Source organism: Eublepharis macularius, chromosome 14 (assembly GCF_028583425.1).
Source record: "Eublepharis macularius isolate TG4126 chromosome 14, MPM_Emac_v1.0, whole genome shotgun sequence".
NCBI lineage: Eukaryota > Metazoa > Chordata > Lepidosauria > Squamata > Eublepharidae > Eublepharis > Eublepharis macularius.
In genome coordinates, this window is record NC_072803.1 from 69,226,201 (window position 1) to 69,245,041 (window position 18,841).

Sequence of the window (18,841 nt, forward strand, 5' to 3'; positions counted from 1 at the left end):
GTTGCCTTGGCCCTCTAGTTCAGGCAGAGTACGTCTAGACTTGGCCAGGCGCCTGACGAAGTAGCTCTTTGTCATGAACAAAGCTGGCTCTAGCTGGCAGACTCTGGGCCACTGCCCTTTTTGACCCCAAAGGCAGGACATTGGAGATCCATGGGTCTGGAGCAGGAAGCAGTCATCTGCTCCAGCCGTGCAGTGCCCCCCTCCATGAAACCCATTATTCCAGTAGGCCCAAGCGCAGCAGCTGTCCTGGACGCCAGCATAACCCTTCCTCCTCCTCCTCCTCCTCCTCCTCCTCCCTCCAGACCCATGCCACAATGGCGGCTCCTGCTCCGATGGAATCAACACCTTCTTCTGCGACTGCCAGGCAGGATTCCAGGGTCCCAAGTGTGAGGAGGACATTAATGAGTGCTCCAGCAACCCCTGCAAGAACGGGGCCAACTGCACCGACTGCGTCGACAGCTACACCTGCACTTGCCCCTCCGGCTTCAGTGGGTTCCATTGTGAGAATAACACACCGGACTGCACTGAAAGGTAGGGCCTGACTGACTGTGGATAGCTTGGAACTGGTGTGTAGACAGCCAGTGGCAGAGGGTTGTGTCTGTGGTCCATTCAAAACAACCGGAATTCCTCACCCAAAAGGCAGAATGCTGCAGTCGTTGTGGGTTGTGCAGGTTATTTGCCAGTCCTGCTTCTTTTGCATAAGTTACACTGTTTCTGCTAGTCATGCCTCAGTATCTCTGCAGCTGTGAGTTTTTTAGAAGAAATGGGAGCTGGGATTCCCAGCCTTATTTTACACTCAGTAAAATAGAAAACACCAATGACAGGCAGTGTGATTAGGGCTGCTGTGGTGCTGCAGCAGGAAACGTGGAAGCAGAGAGCTGGAAGGGTCCCCAAGGGTCATCTAGTCTAACCCCTGCACAATTCAGCAAATTCACAGCTATCTCCCCCCTCACTTCCCCCAGTGACTCCTGCTCAGTGCCCAGAGGAAGGCAAAAAACCTCCAGGATCCCTGGCCAATCTGGCCTGGAGGAAAATTCCTTCCTGACCCCAAAGTGGCCATCAGCCTTACCCTGGGCATGTGGAAAGGGACCACAGGGGCCCAGCACTGGCTCATTCCTTCACACCCTCCCTGTATTCTGGGGTTTTCCTTTGCTTGCATAGAATTGTGAAACATGCATTGCTATGCTGTAGGGTTGGAATGGGTTCCCCTCTGCCTTTTTAAGATCGGCATAAATGGCCCATAGCTGCCTGAATAGCCCAAACCAGCCTGAGTTTGTCAGAGCTTGGAAACTAAGCCGGGTCAGCCATGGTTAGTATTTAGATGGGAAACCACCAACCAAGACCAAGGCCGCTATGCAGAGGAAGACAAATGGAAAACCACCTCTGTTCATCCCTTGTCTTGAGACAGTGCTTAATTATTTGCTATAAATGGAGAATGGAAATGGGCAAAAGCAAATGGTGCAGATGAAGAAGAGCTTTTATTACCCAAATAAAATTCCCTATGTGTTTATCTACAAAGCTTTTTCAGGGAAATCTGCAATTCTTTCCTTTTTCTTACCACAAAAAAACTACTGCTCCTTTTGTTTTGCTATAAGGAAAAGGAAAGATAGATTTCCTCTGAAGAAGCTTTGTAGCGAAACTCGTACAGAGTTTTTACTTGGATGATAAATACTCTAATTCACGTGCGGCACTGGTCTCTTCAGTGGTTTGTTACAACCCTCCTGTTTTCTTCCTACTATAAATGGCCCCATGCACTTCATAGCTCTGACAGTTGGCTTCATGCCTATGGAAGTTTCTGCAAACCACAGCATTCGTGGTGCCGTTCTGGAAATAACCACACCTACTTGTCTTTAGTTGCCTCCTTTGCGTTATTGATGCTCCTTCTGCAGCCCAAAATTTGTGATTGTTTGGAGAGATTTGGAAGAAAATGATTTTTCAGAGTGTCTCCAGGCACATTTGGAAAGATGGTCTCTATCCTTGGTCTCTTAGCTCCTGTTTCAACGGGGGAACATGCATGGATGGCATCAACACCTTCACCTGCATGTGCCCACCTGGCTTCACTGGCATCTACTGTGAGCATGACATCAATGAGTGTGACTCCAAGCCTTGCTTGAATGGAGGCACCTGCCAGGACAGCTATGGGACTTACAAGTGCACCTGCCCTCAGGGCTACACGGGCCTCAGCTGCCAGGTATGGGAAGGGTGACCTGGTGGGGACGACCTTGCAAGGAGTTCTCTGCTTGCTCTTTACCCCTGCACTTCCGCAAAGATAGGCTAAGCTGACAGTGTGTCGTGTCTGAGCCCCATCCATGCCAATGCTAATACTGAACCATTGTTTCATTCTGTATTGTTGCTATGAACCATTGCTAATGCTGTATCTTAATGTCATTTTGCAAATGCCATAACCATCACTTTCGTTTCACAAGCATCCTGAGAACACAGCTGGCTTATCTCCATCTTCCCGTCTTCCCCTTTGAAGCTCCCAGGAGCGACCTTGCACTGCCTGAAATGTTGCAGTTTAATCTTATGCCTTTTGTCCTGTCCAGGCTGGAAGAAGTTCCCGGAATGTTTCCCGCTTAAACCTGTGGTTTAGTTGGGAGGGGGGAGTGGTGGGGTATTTAGAGGTGTACTTTCCTCAAGTTTCTATTCCTGTCAAGGAACGTGTACTGCTTAGACGCTTACCCTGCTTCTGAGTACTCCTGTGGACATATATATATATATGTGGAAATGATCTGATTTCTGAATAAAGCCATTTAACCATGAGCCTGGATTTCTTGCTGCAGTGGTGCAGGGACCTGTCTGCCACATCCTGTCATCTCTAGCCTGACACAGTGGCGGGGTTTTATTTGTTCTGCTTGAGACACTGCATGGGGGAAGATGGGAGATCATCGTATGAATGCAGTGGCTGGGGGTTGTGGGCTGAGGGGAAGAGCTGGGCAGGGGAGACAGTATTGGGGGCTGCGCCCGAGCAGAAACCTCCCACGCACACGCACACACATCTGTCAGCTGACAAGACTCTGTAGCATGTTTCAGAAGGTGTCTTTGCACCGGAAGCTGAAATGTAATTATTTTATTCCAGTTCTGCTTTTCTTCCATCTTGGAGCTGAAGGTGATGCCAGGGGAGGGGTTCCCATCCAGGCACTGACTTGCTTCACTGCCAGAGCTGCTGTCGTACACAATTTAAGTGGAGAGCCAGTGTAGGGTCATGGTTAGCTTGCTGGAATAGGAATGAGGAGGCCAGAGTTCAATTATCAATTCTGCCTTGATGCTCACTGGAGCCAAGCTAGCCCAGCTCTCAAGAGGTTGTTAGGGTGAAAGGGGAGGGGAACCCATATCCTTCTGCCAGCAATCCAGAGTTTAATTTGCAAGGCTGCTTGTCGGGACCTGGAATCTGGGTTTTTTTCTGACGATACTGCACAACCTTCTCTTCTCCCCAGAACCTGGTGCGCTGGTGTGATTCCTCCCCTTGCAAAAATGGCGGGAAGTGCTTGCAGAAAGACAGCCGGTACCAGTGTGTGTGCCCTGGGGGCTGGAGGGGCGTCGACTGTGGCATCCCCAAGGTCTCCTGCGAGGTGGCTGCAAAGCAGCAAGGTGGGCCTCCTCCCCGGCCATTTGCCTCTCCGCTGTTTCTACCCTGGTGTGTGTGTGGGGGGGGGCTATTTGTTTTCCATGTGTCCAAAGGGGGATTGATTCCTCAGAAAAAAAGGTTGACTAAAATCATGGATTTAAAATAGTTCCTAAATTAATGGGTATACTAATTGGTTGTAGGAACCATCAAAATTTTGGTTTAAAAAGGAGTAAAACCTTTATACAGCTGCAAAAGATACATTCTTAAATTTCTGAAATATTTAAATTAATATTAGCACTATATTTAAGAAAATGATGTACAATATATAGCTTCTTTTTAGTTATTTTCTGCTTTGTCATGTAGGTGCCTTCTGTCCTTGAAAAGGTAGAAGGCACCAACCAGAAGCAAGGACCGGTGATCGTTCCAGGGTACAGCCATTTCCTCCGTGAGATGGAAGGTTCATGTTTTGGGACTGATCTGTCTAATTGAGAGTACAGAGCCAAGAGTGGAGATCAGTTTTTAGACAGGAAGCAAGAGTACCAAAAGCTCCCCATTGGACCAGTGGGTGGCACTCGGGGTGGCTTGCTTACCAGGACTGTGACATTGAACGTTGATGGCTCCTCACAAATTTTTCTTTTCTAATAAAAGCAGATTTTCACAATAAATTTGCAATAGGGAATTTTAAATAAAATTTTCATTTTTAACCAGGATTGTTTTTAAAAGAAACTTGTTGTGGTTGAAACAATTTACAAAAAAAACCCTCTACAACTAAGGTTTTTAACATTTTTTTAGCTAAATCATCAGTTTTTATCAGCTCTAAAGGTGTTGGGTCCAGGCCAGTTCTATGGATGACCCAAACCTAGCCCCAAATTAGGGTGTCCTGACCCAGGGGCCCCTCTGGGCTTTAGCTGGGTTGAGGGTGTGAAGGCTGGACTCCCGGGGCTTGTGCTGGACTTTCTGCTGTTTGGCAGGCACAGAGCCCAGCGCAGCCCCCTCCTCTCCTGTGCCTGGTGAGGCTCTCCAGGGCCTGAGCACGTGCTGGCCCAGCCGACGGGGCAACACCCTGGGCTGGACCCCTGTGTTTGATCCTCTGCTTTTCTTTGGGTCTCGCAGGTGTTGACATCACACAGTTATGCAGGAACTCAGGCCTTTGCGTGGATATAGGCAACACCCACTTCTGCCATTGCCAAGCTGGCTACACTGGCAGCTACTGTGAGGAGCAGGTGGATGAGTGCTCCCCGAGTCCGTGCCAGAATGGGGCCACGTGCACCGACTACCTTGGAGGCTATTCGTGTGAGGTACGGAGGAGGGGAATGAGGTGGCAGAACACGAGGTTTGCGAAGTCACGTCAGACGTCTAGTTAGGGGAGCCATGTGTGTTTTGCACTTCAGAGAAGCTTCAGGAAAAGTAGGCAGCAGGATGTAGCTGCAGACTTGGTATGTGCAGGTGAATATTGCCAGCCAAATAAAATTCCTGATATTTTGGGTATCCGGCTGGCCATTTCTAATGCTGCTGCTGTTTCCCTGACGCGATTCCTGATTCTGATGTCATCACGCCCAATAATACTGAAATCAGGAATCCTGAATACTGAGGCAGGAGCGGCTGTGGAGGAGGAGGCGCTCTGCAGCTAGTTGGTGGTGCATCTGCCTTTTAAATTTTAAAGGGCCGTTATTTCATATGGGCAATAGATCTGGCCTCTGGAGCTCCAGTACACTGCCCATAGGAAAATGTCTGGAACCCACCCCATAATTGCCTGCCGGGTGAGAGCCCACCCTTTAAGAGCTGGGGCAACCAAGCCTTGCAGGAGTCAGAGGACCCCAAAAGACACAGCTGCAGCCTGCACCCCAAGTCTCCTACTGTTCTGCGGGCAGGCTGTTAACGGGTCAGGAAGGACTGCAGCTGCTGACGAGACACGGCATGGCTCTGAAGCTGCCAGTGGGCCAAAAACAGCCTGAAGATCTTAGGCAGGCTCTTCCCCAACAGATAAGTCCATTTCCTAATAGGTAGTAGATCTGGCTTCTGGGAGCAACCCAGTCAACAGCTGATCAGCAGCGCACCAGCACTTCAAATTTCAGAAGACTGTTACTTCTAATAGGGTAGACCTGGCATCCATCTCCCAAAGGAAATAAGTTTCAGGTGGGTAGCTATGTTGGTCTGTAGTAGAAGAGCCAGATTCAGGTCCAGTAGCACGTTAAAGACCAACTGGATGGCTCTGGAAAGCTCATGCCCTGGAAATCTAGTTGGTCTTTATGGTGCTGCTGGGCCTGAATCTGGCTCCAAAGGAAATAATGATTCTTTAGAATTTAAAGGGCTGATGTGTCACTGATCAGCTGTGTGCCTTTCTTCTCTCTCCCTTCCTCCCCTGTTTTAACTGCACATTATTAGTTTTAATAAAATATCAGGACTATTGATCTGATATTTCCATTAAAAAGCAACACTTCTGTTCTTTGTTAAAATAACACTTAATGCCCTTCCCATTTTTCCAATATAGAATTAAAACAACATTTCTTCATGAGCTGTGCAGAATTCCCTTCCTCTGGGGTGAGGTGGATGTGGGTGGTTGGAAGCAGCACTTCCAGAGACAGCTCAAGTGTCCAGCTGTGGACTGGAGCATTTCTCTTTTCTGACATGCCTGCTGTCCCTCTCTCTCTCTCGTGTGTGTGTGTGTGTGGTGAAGTCTGTAAGGAGAGCTGCACCCTCATTTTCCGTGCAGTACAGAAGACTTAAGTGGAGAGGCTTCCTTATCAAGTCCTTGGAGTCCTTTCCTTTGTGGACTTCAGAACCAACTATAATCTTTCCCAGGCCGTGCCCCACCTCTAATTCTGTCCCACAGTATGCCAGTTGGGAGCAGTAGGAATGGGCCCCCAGAATGAATCTGTCAAAACCCGACTGTGCTGTTTCTCACAGTGTGTTCCTGGCTATCACGGGGTTAACTGCTCGGAGGAGGTCAACGAATGCCTTTCTCAGCCTTGCCAAAACAGAGGAACTTGCATTGACCTCATCAACACCTACAAATGTTCTTGCCCCCGTGGAACTCAAGGTAAGTGACTGGAGATAGATGAGGGTACACAGGGCTGCATGTGGGGGACCAGAGGATTGGAAATGCCTGGACACTTCCAGTGGCAGCCCTGACAGATGGAGAGCCTGGGTCAGTTTAGCAGATAAGGCCCAAAGACAGGAATGCCCTTGACTTGTGCAATGGCTGCGAGGCCTTCCCCCTCTTATGGGGAGAGGACCCTGGGTCGCAGGATGTGGGCAGGGCTGCAGGAAAAGGGAAGTATTTAGGTGCGCAATCCAGCCTCCTCACAACCTCGGCTGTTCTTCAAAAAAAGGAAAAGAAAGCAGAAAGCCATTCCTCGCCTTCTCACTCTAAAGGCGTGCTTGAAAAAGTTTGCTGAAGACTTGGCAGCCTGCAAGGCAGCAGAATGGCCGCTGGAGGGGGTGGCTGGACTTCAGCGTCCCCTCCCTTCCCATGCCTAGCAAAGCCAGCAGAAGGGACGCTGGACACAAAGGCAACCAAACGGATTATGCAAAATGAGGGAAGAGGTAGCCGTTGCACTAGGGTTTACCAAGGCCACAAAATGTGGCTCATCTTTGCCCTTGGTTGGTTTCCTCGATGCAGACACTTGTGATGTCTTTTAATGTGACCAAGCATCTGGCCCATTGGGTGGCAGCTGCTTGATCTGATCAGGAATCCCCTGGGCTGCCCCACTGCGATTCTGGTTTGTAGGAAAGTCAGTTTACAGAGGTGCTTTCTGGAAGCGGAGTCCTACCCCTCCAAAAGTGCCTTTGAAAAGGACGGCTCCATGTGTCACAGACACATTGTGAGATTCCCCTGCTCATCTGTGTTTTGTCTCTGTCCTCAGGGGTCCACTGTGAAATCAATGTAGATGACTGCAGCCCCTTCTTTGATGCCCACACCTTGGCCCCAAAGTGCTTCAATAATGGGAAGTGTGTGGACAGGGTGGGGGGCTACAGCTGCATTTGCTTACCTGGCTTTGTGGGGGAGCGCTGCGAGGGAGATGTCAACGAGTGCCTTTCCAACCCCTGCGACCAACGCGGGACCCAGAATTGTGTGCAGCGCATTAATGATTACATATGCGAGTGTCGGCCAGGTTACTCGGGTAAGTTTCGCAACCCCCGAAGGTTCCTTTCTCATAGAAGATGGTGTTGGTAAACCTCCTCTTCCCTTTTACTGCCTCTGTTGCTCTATAACCCCCTCTGAATACTGCTCCACTGAATGAATAAGGTCATGTGTATGCCAGTGGAAGGTGAAAGGGCAAAATATGCAGCCAGAGGCCACGGCTCAAAAAATGCTCACATGCAGTTATGGGGCGGCATAGTCCTCATGCAAGGCTTTCCGCATTCCCTTACAGGACGGCACTGCGAGAGTGTGGTAGATGGCTGCCGAAACAAGCCCTGCAGGAATGGTGGGACCTGTGCAGTTGCCAGCAACACTCAGCATGGTTACATTTGTAAATGCCCCCCTGTGAGTAGTGGGTTCTCGTTTTTAGGGTGCGGGGTGAGGGGATGTTCAGAGAAGTGTGGGGGCCCACGTGTTCCTAGGCTGTTTTGATTAGATCTGGTACCACGGCTGTCACTTCCAGCACTTTGGAGATTGCTGAGCCTCCTCCACTTGGAAATGGCAAGTGTTTATAAGGAGGATCCTTAAATATTGGGGGGAGGGGCCCTTGGGGTGAGTGGGGAGGCGGTGTGCTGTCCACCAGTTGCCTCATCCTGGCTTCTTGTCACTCTGGATTCTCTCTCTGCACTGGAATTCCAGCGTTGGTAGTGAATGTAGGTGGTGGAGAGTGCCCTCAAGTCATAGTTGACTTGTGGCGACCCCTAGTGGGGTTTTCAAGGCAAGAGACTGACGGAGGTGGTTTGCCATTGCCTGCCTCTGCAACCCTGGTTTTCGTTGGAGGGCTCCTATCCAATTACTAATCAAGGCTAGCCCTGCTTATCTTCTGAGATCTGACGAGATCAGGCTCACCTGGGCTATCCAGGTCAGGGCAGTGAATGTAGGAGAAACATGGATTCTTCTCTCCTCCAGGTTAGGGTTGGAGTGGCAAACCCTGGCATCATAATCAGTGTGCTGTCAGGGTACCCCTGGCACATAGCCCTGCCTCTGTGATCAAAAAGGGGAGCATGCCACTTTGTAGCTGCCTCAGTAGGAGAGTGGCCTCCCCATTCAGAGACAGACTCTCTGTCGATTGAATGCTGAGCCACAGACAGATAGGTGGCCATCTCCCATCATGCCCTGGCCCTGCCGTTCCCTGAGGTCCCTGGGAATAAGCAGCAGGGCAGAGCTGTTGACTGCATCCCTCGAGGCTTCTGGGCCGCCATTGGGAGAGCCGGAAGCCTGATGAGATGGGCCCACCTTTAGCTTTCCAACTCCTTTGGCTAGACAGAACTCCGGGCTAGATGCTCTTGGTACTGATCCTCCGGCGAGCCTCTGTGTCCTTAATGTTCTGTTCTTCTGTCCTCAGGGCTTTGAAGGAGCTACTTGTGAAAATGATTCACGCAGCTGTGGGGCTCTTCGATGCCTGAACGGTGGGACCTGTGTCTCCACCCCAAAGGGCTCCGAGTGCATGTGTGGCCAGGGCTTCATGGGCCCTGTGTGCCAGTTCCCCCCCAACAGCCCTTGTCACTCAAGCCCCTGCTACAATGGAGGCACATGCCAGTTCACCAAAGAGAAGCCCCATTATCGGTGCCATTGCCCGGTCAACTTCAATGGGCTCAACTGCCACATCCTGGACTTTGACTTCCCTGGGGGCATCGGCCGGGACATCACTCCCCCGTCCTTTGAAGAGAAGTGCGAGATCCCAGGGTGTGCCAGCCAAGCGGGCAACAAGTTCTGTGACACCAAGTGCAACCACCATGCCTGTGGCTGGGACGGGGGAGACTGCTCGCTCAACTTCGACGACCCCTGGAAGAACTGCTCCCAGGCGCTGCAGTGCTGGAAGTACTTCAACGACGGGAAGTGCGATGCGCAGTGCAACAGCACCGGCTGCCTCTACGACGGCTTTGACTGCCAGAAGGTTGACGGGCAGTGCAAGTAAGCGTCCTCCCTGCTCTTGTCCCGAGGTGCCCCGTGCTTTTGGCAGGCATCTCCTTCCTCTTGTAGAATTAAATCTGCTTCCCTTGATTCAGTTTTTCAAATACTTTTTCAAGGTAGGGATGTGGGGAAGCCAAAGGTGTAGCCCTATTCCCCATAATGCAGCTGCTTTGAGAGATGAGCCAAGAAGCTCCTTGTTCACATGTTGCCTCTGCCACAGACCCTTGAGGTGTTCTTTGGCAAGCGCCACTCAGCCTTGGATCCCTACTTGCAATGCGGGGACAAGAGTAACGACTGACTTTGGTGATGAAAGCATCACTGAGATAATGTGCATGAAACGCTTTGAGCACCAGAGGTGCTTTGTGGTTTTCAAATGGGGTTACTCAGGTACTTATCAGTGTTTCCCAGTGTGAACGTGGGTCACGGTGTACACACTTCCCTTGATAAACAGCTGTCCTTCTCCATACAGCTTTTTTCCCAGCAGTGTGCAGGCAGAGGGGTTGTGTGTTTCTTCACTGGACATAGTACTGGATCTATATAGCAAAGGATTGGAAATTGTGCTAATGCACATTCTAACCAGTTGCCTCTATGCAGAACAAATTCCCTACTGACGTGCGTGCATGCAGGGGTGCATTTGGGGCTGCAGTGGTACCCAAATGCAAGCTGAGCCTGTGTCTTTGGGAGGATCCTGTGAGCCATGCAGAACTGCTTCAGCTCTCACATGGTGCAGATTAGCCACAGAGTGTGACTGGTTTCTCTTTTTCTTTCAACTTTCCAAGTCCTCTGTATGACCAGTACTGCAAGGACCATTTCTCAGATGGCCACTGTGACCAGGGGTGCAACAATGCAGAATGCGAGTGGGATGGCCTGGACTGTGCCAACAATGTACCTGAGAAGCTAGCAGATGGCACACTGGTGGTGGTGGTTTTGACTACACCAGAGAACCTGAAGAACAACTCTTTCAACTTCCTGCGAGAACTCAGTCGTGTTCTGCACACCAATGTGGTCTTCAAAAAAGATGCCAAGGGGGAATACATGATCTTCCCCTACTACGGGAACCCTGAGGAGCTGAAGAAGCATCACATTAAGAGGTCAGCAGAGAACTGGTTGGATGTGTCCAATGCCGTCTTCCAAGTGAAGAACTCATTCTATTCAAGGGTCAGTGGAAGGCAGAGAAGAGAGCTGGACCAGTTGGACATCTACGGGTGAGGGTAGCAGCCATGTCTGGTGGGCCTTTCCTCTTGAGCCCCTTGTCTGTCTTGCTTGTGTTTCCCTTGTCTTGGCTCAGACACACGCGGGAGCTACCTGGGTTGTCCATGCAGGGGCGGGAGCTCGTGGCCAGCCTGTGTTTCTGCCAGCACCTTGGGGGTGGGTGGGGGGCAGAGGTAGAAGGGAGCAGTCTCATGTCTAGAGGAAGCAGGTAAATGGCTGCTCACCTAGGGTAAGATTTGCTTTGGGAGTTGGTAAACTGAAAGAAGGTGGCCGTTCTATCAGTGTGCCACAGATTAATAATATAGATACGTGTGAGTTGGTGAGCTGGTACAAGGTTTTTTGAGCACTAGTAACTTTTATATACTTGTTTACAAACCCACTGTAGTGGAGCAGGGACATCAGAGAACCCCAAGCCAGGCCTAAAATGCCCTTACTAATTTAAAATATTTCTATGCTGCCTCTTCAGTGACCTGCTAGTGGCCATCTCCAGAGCTGGCGACTGGAGCCAGAGTATGGTGGTTTGGGGTGGTTGATTTAATCTGCCTGAGAGCAGTGACTTTCGCTGCACTCAGAGCGTTGCTTCTTGCCTCTTCTTACTTTTCAAAAACCGGCAGCTCTGTCGTCCACTTGGAGATTGACAACCGCCAGTGCATCCAGTCTTCCTCGCAGTGCTTCCAGAGTGCCACGGATGTAGCAGCTTTCCTTGGCGCCTTGGCTTCTCTTGGCAACCTGGACATCCCCTACAAAATTGAAGCTGTGAAGAGTAAGTTTAATAAATGTATTTTATTGATTTCATATATTTGTATGCTATATGTAAGCTGCATGTACTTTTATTTTAAAAGAGCAGCTAATTTCAACTAATACCAGTTTGGTGTAGTGGTTAAGAGCAGCGGGATTCTAATCTGGAGAACCGAGTTTGATTCCCCACTCCTCCTCTTGAAGCCAGCTGGGTGACTTTGGGTCAGTCACAGCTCTCTCAGAGCTCTCTCAGCCCCACCCACCTCACAGGGTAATTGTAAACCTCTCTGAGTGGGTATTAATTTGTTCTGGGTAGTATATAAATCGAATGTTAGTATTATTATTACCAGTCGTAGAAGCAGGATGGAAAGCATAAGAGCAGTGTAGGCCAAAAAAAAAAAAAACCAACAAAGTCAGTGTATCAGTGTAAAATGACTGAAAGCAAGTGAATTAAAACTGAACCCAGACAAGACAAAAGTGATGCTAGTTGGGAAGTCAGATATCTTGAAGGACATTGTTTTTCCCACCTTTGATTGGGTTCAGTTGACACTGGCTGACTCAGTTAAGAGCCTAGAGGTTACAAGGAATCTAGCACTGCTGCTAGAGAAGCAAGAAACCACAGCTTCAGAAAAGGCCTTCTCACAACTCAGACTGGCCTGGAAGACAGCCACCTGGATTCATGCCATGGTAACATCTAGACTAGACTTCTGTAACACACTCTACATAGGTCTCCCCTCAAAGTCAACTCGGAGACTCCAGGCGGTGCAGAATGCCACAGCTTGCTTACTTTCAGGAACTGGGCAAAGCATGCCTATTACTCCCATTCTGCAGTCACTCCACTGGCTACCCATCAGTACCAGGCTCAGTTCAAGGTTTGGACTGTCCCATAAAAAAGCCACTCGTGGCCTTGGCCCCTCATATCTGCAGGACCGCCTCTCCCTCTGTCTTCTGCCACAACAGCTGCTGAAGAGCGCCTTCTGCAGTCAGCCAAAATGAACAGGTGCCTCCTGCACACGGGCTTTCTCTGTGGTGGCCCCCACCTTATGGAATGGCCTGCCGAGGAGTTCAGGAAAGCTCCCCCTCTCCTGGCTTTCTTCAAGCTGTGCAAAACCGAATTATTCAGGAGGGCTTTTTGAGTCATGTAATAAGGCTGTGGCATAAGAAATGGCTCAGAGAGGTGCCTTGGTAAGAGATGGTTTTAAGTGGGTAGCTGTGCTGGTCTGCAGTAGAACAGCAATGTTTGAGTCCAGTGGCATGTTAGAGACCAATAAAGATTTCTGAGTGTAAGCTTTCAAGAGTCAGAGCTCCCTTCTTTAGACACGAGTAGGAATGGCGATCCCCGAGCCTTTATTTCCTAGCCAAAAATGGTCAGGGTGTTACAGGGGAGGCATTAGGATGTAAAGGTACAATGCAGCTGGATTAGATGGGGGCGGGTAGCAAAGGAAGATGTCCGAATGTGAATGTACATATAAGGCAGCTTGATGAGAGCAAAAATTAGCACTGGTAACAAGATTAGAATCCGACATCTCTATTAACACCCCCACCCCCCCACCCCACCCCCCCGATTTCAGGAGTCTCACATTGTAATTTCGCCCTGAAGTTTCTCTGTTTGAGAACAGCCACTTTTAGGTCAGCTGTGGAATGCCGTGGAAGATTAAAATGTTCTCCCATTATTTTTGAGTGTTCACCTCTGCAAGAGGCAGACGTTCTCTTTAGCTATATATTGTCAAAGGCTTTCACGGCCGGAGAACGATGGTTGTTGTGGATTTTCCGGGCTGTATTGCCATGGTCTTGGCATTGTAGTTCCTGACGTTTTGCCAGCAGCTGTGACTGGCATCTTCAGAGGTGTAGCACTGAAAGACAGATCTCTCAATGTCAATGTGTGGAGAAGATGTTAGCAGGTAATTTATATCTACTCAGGAAGGTGGGTTTGGGCTGAGGCATCCTGTAAGAGTTTCCCAGGGTGTGGGATGCTAATGGGGGGAAGCTTCACAGTATCCTGAGGAAGTTCTTTTGCATATGGATTGGTGGTCTTATCTGCAGGGTTATTATAAGATGTAGAGTATTTTGTTAGTCTGGTGTATTTCAGGACTGGAAACCATGCCCTATTCATTCTTAAACTCTTTTCTTTCCTGTTGAAATTGTATTTATGCTTATGAATTTCAATGACTTCCCTGTGCAATCTGACAAAGTAGTTGGATGTGTTGTCCAGTATTTGGATCTTCTACATGGAACATTTTGAAAAAACAGCTTTAGAATCAGCACCCCACAAACCTGCGTACTTCTGCAGGGGTTGGAGTGGTGAGTCGAGGAGTTTTCGCTTCGAGCCCTCCCTTCCCTGTTGTTTCCCCACCTGTTTTCTGAAGACCGAAGTTCAGATTGTTGGGATGGCAGACAAATCCCTCTTTAAAAAGTGTGCGGAATGTAGCACCAAAATGGCAAAAACAGATGGCCATTCGTTGTGTTTGGCATGCTTAGGTGAGGGCCATGTGGTCAATAAATGCGAGCATTGCCAGTTATTCACCCTGAAAGTCAGGGGGACCGAGCATCACATTTAAAAACAATGCTCTGGGAGAAGGCCATGTCTAGTGCCAGTAGCCCAGTGGCAAAAATACCTACTCCGGCAGAACACAAGGCGTGATCAGCTTCCAAGCCTGCCAGTCCCGTAACATCTTCAGAGCCGAAGTCTATCGGAGAGCCGTCAGACCCAAAGTTGTGTCATCAGAACCAACATTGGCACCGCTTGTGGTCATGGGATACCTCGGCTTCGGCCTGATCATCAGCTAGTGTTATACAGTTGGAAAGCAGTGGGGCTTCCAAATCACCAGTCCCCGCCACATCCAAAGAGGCTCCACTGGTCCTCCCACCTAAGAAACACAAGGGTAAGTTGAAGAACGTGGAAAAGACTAAGCAAAAGTCACGGACCCGTGAGAAATCTCCGGTTCCGGCAAAGGTCTCTAAATAGGCACTGAAGGCGTCGGAACCAGCACCACTGCATAGGAGGTCAGCGTCTGGATCTCCATCCTTGGGCGCCGAAAGTAGGAGAGGGGCGGATTACCGCCATGAAGAATATGCAGCCTCCGAAATGGCACGCCGTCGTTCTAAGTGGCCATTGTGGTACCCTCCACAATGACCAACAGACTACCCTGACAACTGGGACTTTTACCCTGCCTACTCCTACGCAGCCTCGACTTTGGGCTGTTCGGTGTCCACGAGATCCCTGCACTTCTCAGATCCAAGTTGGTTCTCTTGGGCATGATCTGGTGTTTCTGATCCTAGGTTGGAGTTGGGTTTGGAGCTGAAGCTTGTCAGAACGGAACAGAGTCTAGCGTTGGATCCCTTGCCAGAAGAGACTTTGGGTGACCCGGAAAGGAGTTCACCCAGTTTTGACATTAAGTTGTATGCAGAGCAGAAATCGCTTAACATTGATGTGTCCGCAGAGCAGCAGACGCCGAGAGGTAGCATATTAAAACACATTTACTCTGACACTCCGGATGCCTTTGCCTTTCTGACGATCGAGGGTTTCGTCGAGATGCTAGAGACTGTGTCAGAAACTGGCTTCGACACCGGCCACCACAAGGAAGGTGGAGGCCCTTTACAGAGTTAGGTAAGATAAGTGCACTTACCTGTCCATGCATCCTCCAGCCTCATCCATGATTATGGAGGAACTACAAGGTAGACACAAACCGGGCAGCATGGTGACCCCAGTGGATAAAGAGAGCAAGAAGCTTGATGCTGTGGGGTCTACTCAGGTCTACTCAGGATAGACCTTGGCAGTAAAAATGGTGAATTATTTAGCAATAATGAGTGGATACTAAATGTTTCTTTGGCAGAAGATGGCTGGCTTTATGGAGTCCCTACCTGAAGATAAGAAAGCCTTTGCAAAGTTGATCTTTGAGGAGGCAGTGAATTTGTCAAAACAACAAATCAGTGCCAGCCGGCATGTGTTAGATGTGTCAGCCAGAGGCCTCAATATACCTGTGGCCTTACGCAGGCTTGCATAGCTGAGGTCGACAGCCTTGCCTATTGAGATGCGCAATAAGATAGGGGACGTGCCATTTGAGGGCACCTCTTTGTTCTTGGAGAAAACTGATGAATACCTATCTAAGAAGAAAAAGGACCGGGAAACGGACAATTCCTATGGCATTTTGCCACAGTCATCTGGAAATGCCAATATATAGATATCCTGGGAGGCGTGATTACCAGCAAAGATGTGATTACCGGCCTTATAGATTTCAACCCTATAGGCCCCAGTATCCATATAAAGGTCCTTATATGGGTCAGTCGCAGCCTAGAAGAAAACAATCTAGTCGTTCAAAGTTATCTCAGCGAGGGCAAACAAATAAGGATGGTCAGCAAAACCCCAAAGGTCATTTCTGACTAGAGGCCCAAGAGTCGGCTGCCCCTCTACCCTTCCAGAATAGGTTGTGTAAATTTCTGGAAGCTTGACAGAATTTTCTTCTAATGTTTGGGTTCTTTCCATTATTAAAGTAGGCTACATGTTGGAATTTTATACATTGCCTCCTACTCATTTGCCTTATCTAGCTCCCAGTAATGTATTACCTGAGCTACAGGAAGAAATTCAAAATTTGATGAGCAAAGGGGCCCTGGAAAGAGTGCCTAGCTCTGATACGCCATTTGGTTTTTCCCCCCATTTCTTTTTGGTTGACAAAAAAGACAGAGGGAGAACACCCATTTTAGATTTGAGAGGCCTAAACAGCCATTTGAGAATCCCGAAGTTCAGGATGGGTACCCTACCCTGGGTGATAGGCATGGCCTCAAATGGCTCTTGGTTTGCAGTCCTGGGCTTACAGGGTGCCTATTTCCATGTCTCTGTCCATGAGAGACATAGAAAGTACCTTAGGTTTGTGTTTAGAGGGGATTTTTCCAATACACAGCACTGCTCTTTGGGTTGGCAACAGCACCTAAAGTATTAACGAAGTGCATGGCCATAGTGGTAGCACACCTTAGGAGAGACTAGGTTGTTCGATCTTTCCGTATCTAGATGACTGGCTGATCACGGCAGTGTCGCCAGAGGAACTGAATGGGCATGTAAGCCTCATACTGGATACATGTGAATCCTTGCGGTTAATTATAAACAAGAAGTCAGACTTGGTCCCTAAGAAAAGAGTGAGTTTTATTGCAGCAGTGTTGGATGCTATCACCAATAAAGCATATTTACCTACAGACAGGATGAACAGATCAGCGCATCTGGCCAAACATTTTCAGTCAAACAGGTTCCAGTTAGCACAAATGATCCAGGTATTGCTAGGACTCATGGCTTCAACCACACCCGTGGTTCCTTTGGCACACTTAAAGATGAGGACTTTACAGCTGTGGTTCGTTCAACAATTTCACCCAGGATTCCAATCCCCACACAAAAAATTCTCAATCCCTAAAAAGGTTTTACGTTCTTTGGGGTGGTGGACTGTAGCTGGCAGTTTGCCCAAAGGAGTAGAATTTGGCTTGCCATGCCATGAGGTTACTTTAACGACAGATACCTCCTTAGAAGGATGGGGAGGCCATTATGGGGAGGTGTCGGTAAATGGTGTTTGGTATTAGTCAGAGAAACGGAAACATATTAATCTATTGGAACTCCATGCAGTAAATTATGCACTTAACTCTCTTGCAGATATGTTGTTGCACAGGAAGGTCCAAGCTTTATCGGACAATACAACCATGGAACTTTACATAAACAAACAGGGTGGCACCGCTTCAAGAAAGCTCTGCAAAGAGGCCATCCGTTTGTGGGACTGAGCATTAGACCATGGCAATGTGTGCCTGCATGAAGACCTAGGTGAACAGTGGGTGTACACCACACAGGAGCAGATCAGTTGAGCAGGATGGGCAGGTCACAACACGAGTGGGTCCTGACAGACATGTATGCACATCAGGTATTCCGACAATGGGGGTTCCCACAAGTCGATTTATTTGCCACACGGGACAATACCAAAGTCCCAGTGATCTGCTCCAGAGAAGGGAGCGTTGTTGTATGCCTTCCCTTCCATTCCACTAATTCAGAAGGTAGTTGGCAAATTTCAGGCAAAGGGAACCGAATGCATGCTAATAGCTCCATATTGGCCACGTCAGCCGTGGTTCCGTACAATCAAACGCCTAGCAATGGGTCGTTATGTCCACTTACCAGTATTATCAGACTTGATAACGTAACTTGATAACTGCACCACGACTTGGGCAGATTACACCTGACAGCATGGCTCCTGGGACATTAGGCATGCACTTTTCAGAGGAGGTGGCAAATGTTTTGCTTAATGCACGCAGACTATCTACTAGGAAGTCGTATGTGAACAAATGGAACAGGTTTGTCATATGGGCAAACACTAAGAACATAGCACCGGAAACGTGTCAGTTGTCCAGTGTGTTTGAATCCTTCGTTTCACCACATGCCTCGGGGCTGTCCTCGTCATCCATAAAGATCCATTTGACAGCTATTTCTGCATTCCATAGGGGAGTGGACGGAAAAACTATTTTCTCACACTATTTGTCGAAATTGTTATTGAAGGGACTGTATAACTTGTACCCACCAAGAGCCCCTGTAGTACCCCAATGGTCATTGTCATTGGTGCTAGCAAAATTAATGTCTAAACCTTTTGAACCAATGGCAACATGTTCTTTGTGCCTCCAGTCACTGAAGGTGGCCTTTTATTAGCTGTTACGTCAGTTAGAAGGATCCGTGAACTCAGGGCACTGAGTATAGAACCTCCCTTTCTACAGATACGCCCTGATAGAGTAGTAATGTGCACCAGTTTACAGTTTTTGCCCAAAGTTGTATCAGTTCCATACAGCAAAAAGCATATCCCTCCCAGTATTCTTCCCAGACCCTGCAACCGCCCAAGAACATGCACTTACACGCATTACATGTCAGGAGAGCTGTTTTATTTAACAAATTCTTTTGCAAAGATACAAGGTTTTTTGTTTGTCACTTGGGACCTAACAAGGGCAAGGCTGCTTCCACCCAAACTATATCCAGATGGCTGGTCTGTGCAATCGGGCACTGCTACATGTTGGCTAAGGTGCCACGCCTGTTTGGTCTTCGAGCCCATTCAGTGAAAGTGCAGGCAACCTCGGCTGCATTCTTATCTGGAGTTCCTCTAGTGGACATCTGCAAAGCAGCCACCTGGTCCTTCGAGGAGACCTTCGTGAGGTATTATGCGGTGGATCTCAATGCTTGAAAAGAGTTGGTGGTGGGACAAGCAGTTCTGCAGTCCCTTTTCACCTGAGAGCATTACCCCACCACCTGGTGAGTA

General features: G+C 48.9%; 1 protein-coding gene across 3 annotated transcripts in view; it reads left to right on the top strand.

Annotated features, from left to right (window-relative positions):
- The window catches only part of NOTCH1 (notch receptor 1), a 127,391-nt gene that overhangs the window by 91,856 nt on the left and 16,694 nt on the right, over positions 1-18,841 (top strand). For all 3 annotated transcript variants that reach the window (XM_054998569.1, XM_054998570.1, XM_054998571.1), the window contains 10 exons: positions 303-531; positions 1,990-2,191; positions 3,438-3,591; positions 4,682-4,866; positions 6,476-6,608; positions 7,435-7,692; positions 7,945-8,057; positions 9,058-9,626; positions 10,406-10,831; positions 11,453-11,601. In XM_054998569.1, coding sequence (XP_054854544.1) covers positions 303-531; positions 1,990-2,191; positions 3,438-3,591; positions 4,682-4,866; positions 6,476-6,608; positions 7,435-7,692; positions 7,945-8,057; positions 9,058-9,626; positions 10,406-10,831; positions 11,453-11,601 — 2,418 coding nt within the window. The remainder of the gene's footprint in view (positions 1-302; positions 532-1,989; positions 2,192-3,437; positions 3,592-4,681; positions 4,867-6,475; positions 6,609-7,434; positions 7,693-7,944; positions 8,058-9,057; positions 9,627-10,405; positions 10,832-11,452; positions 11,602-18,841) is intronic.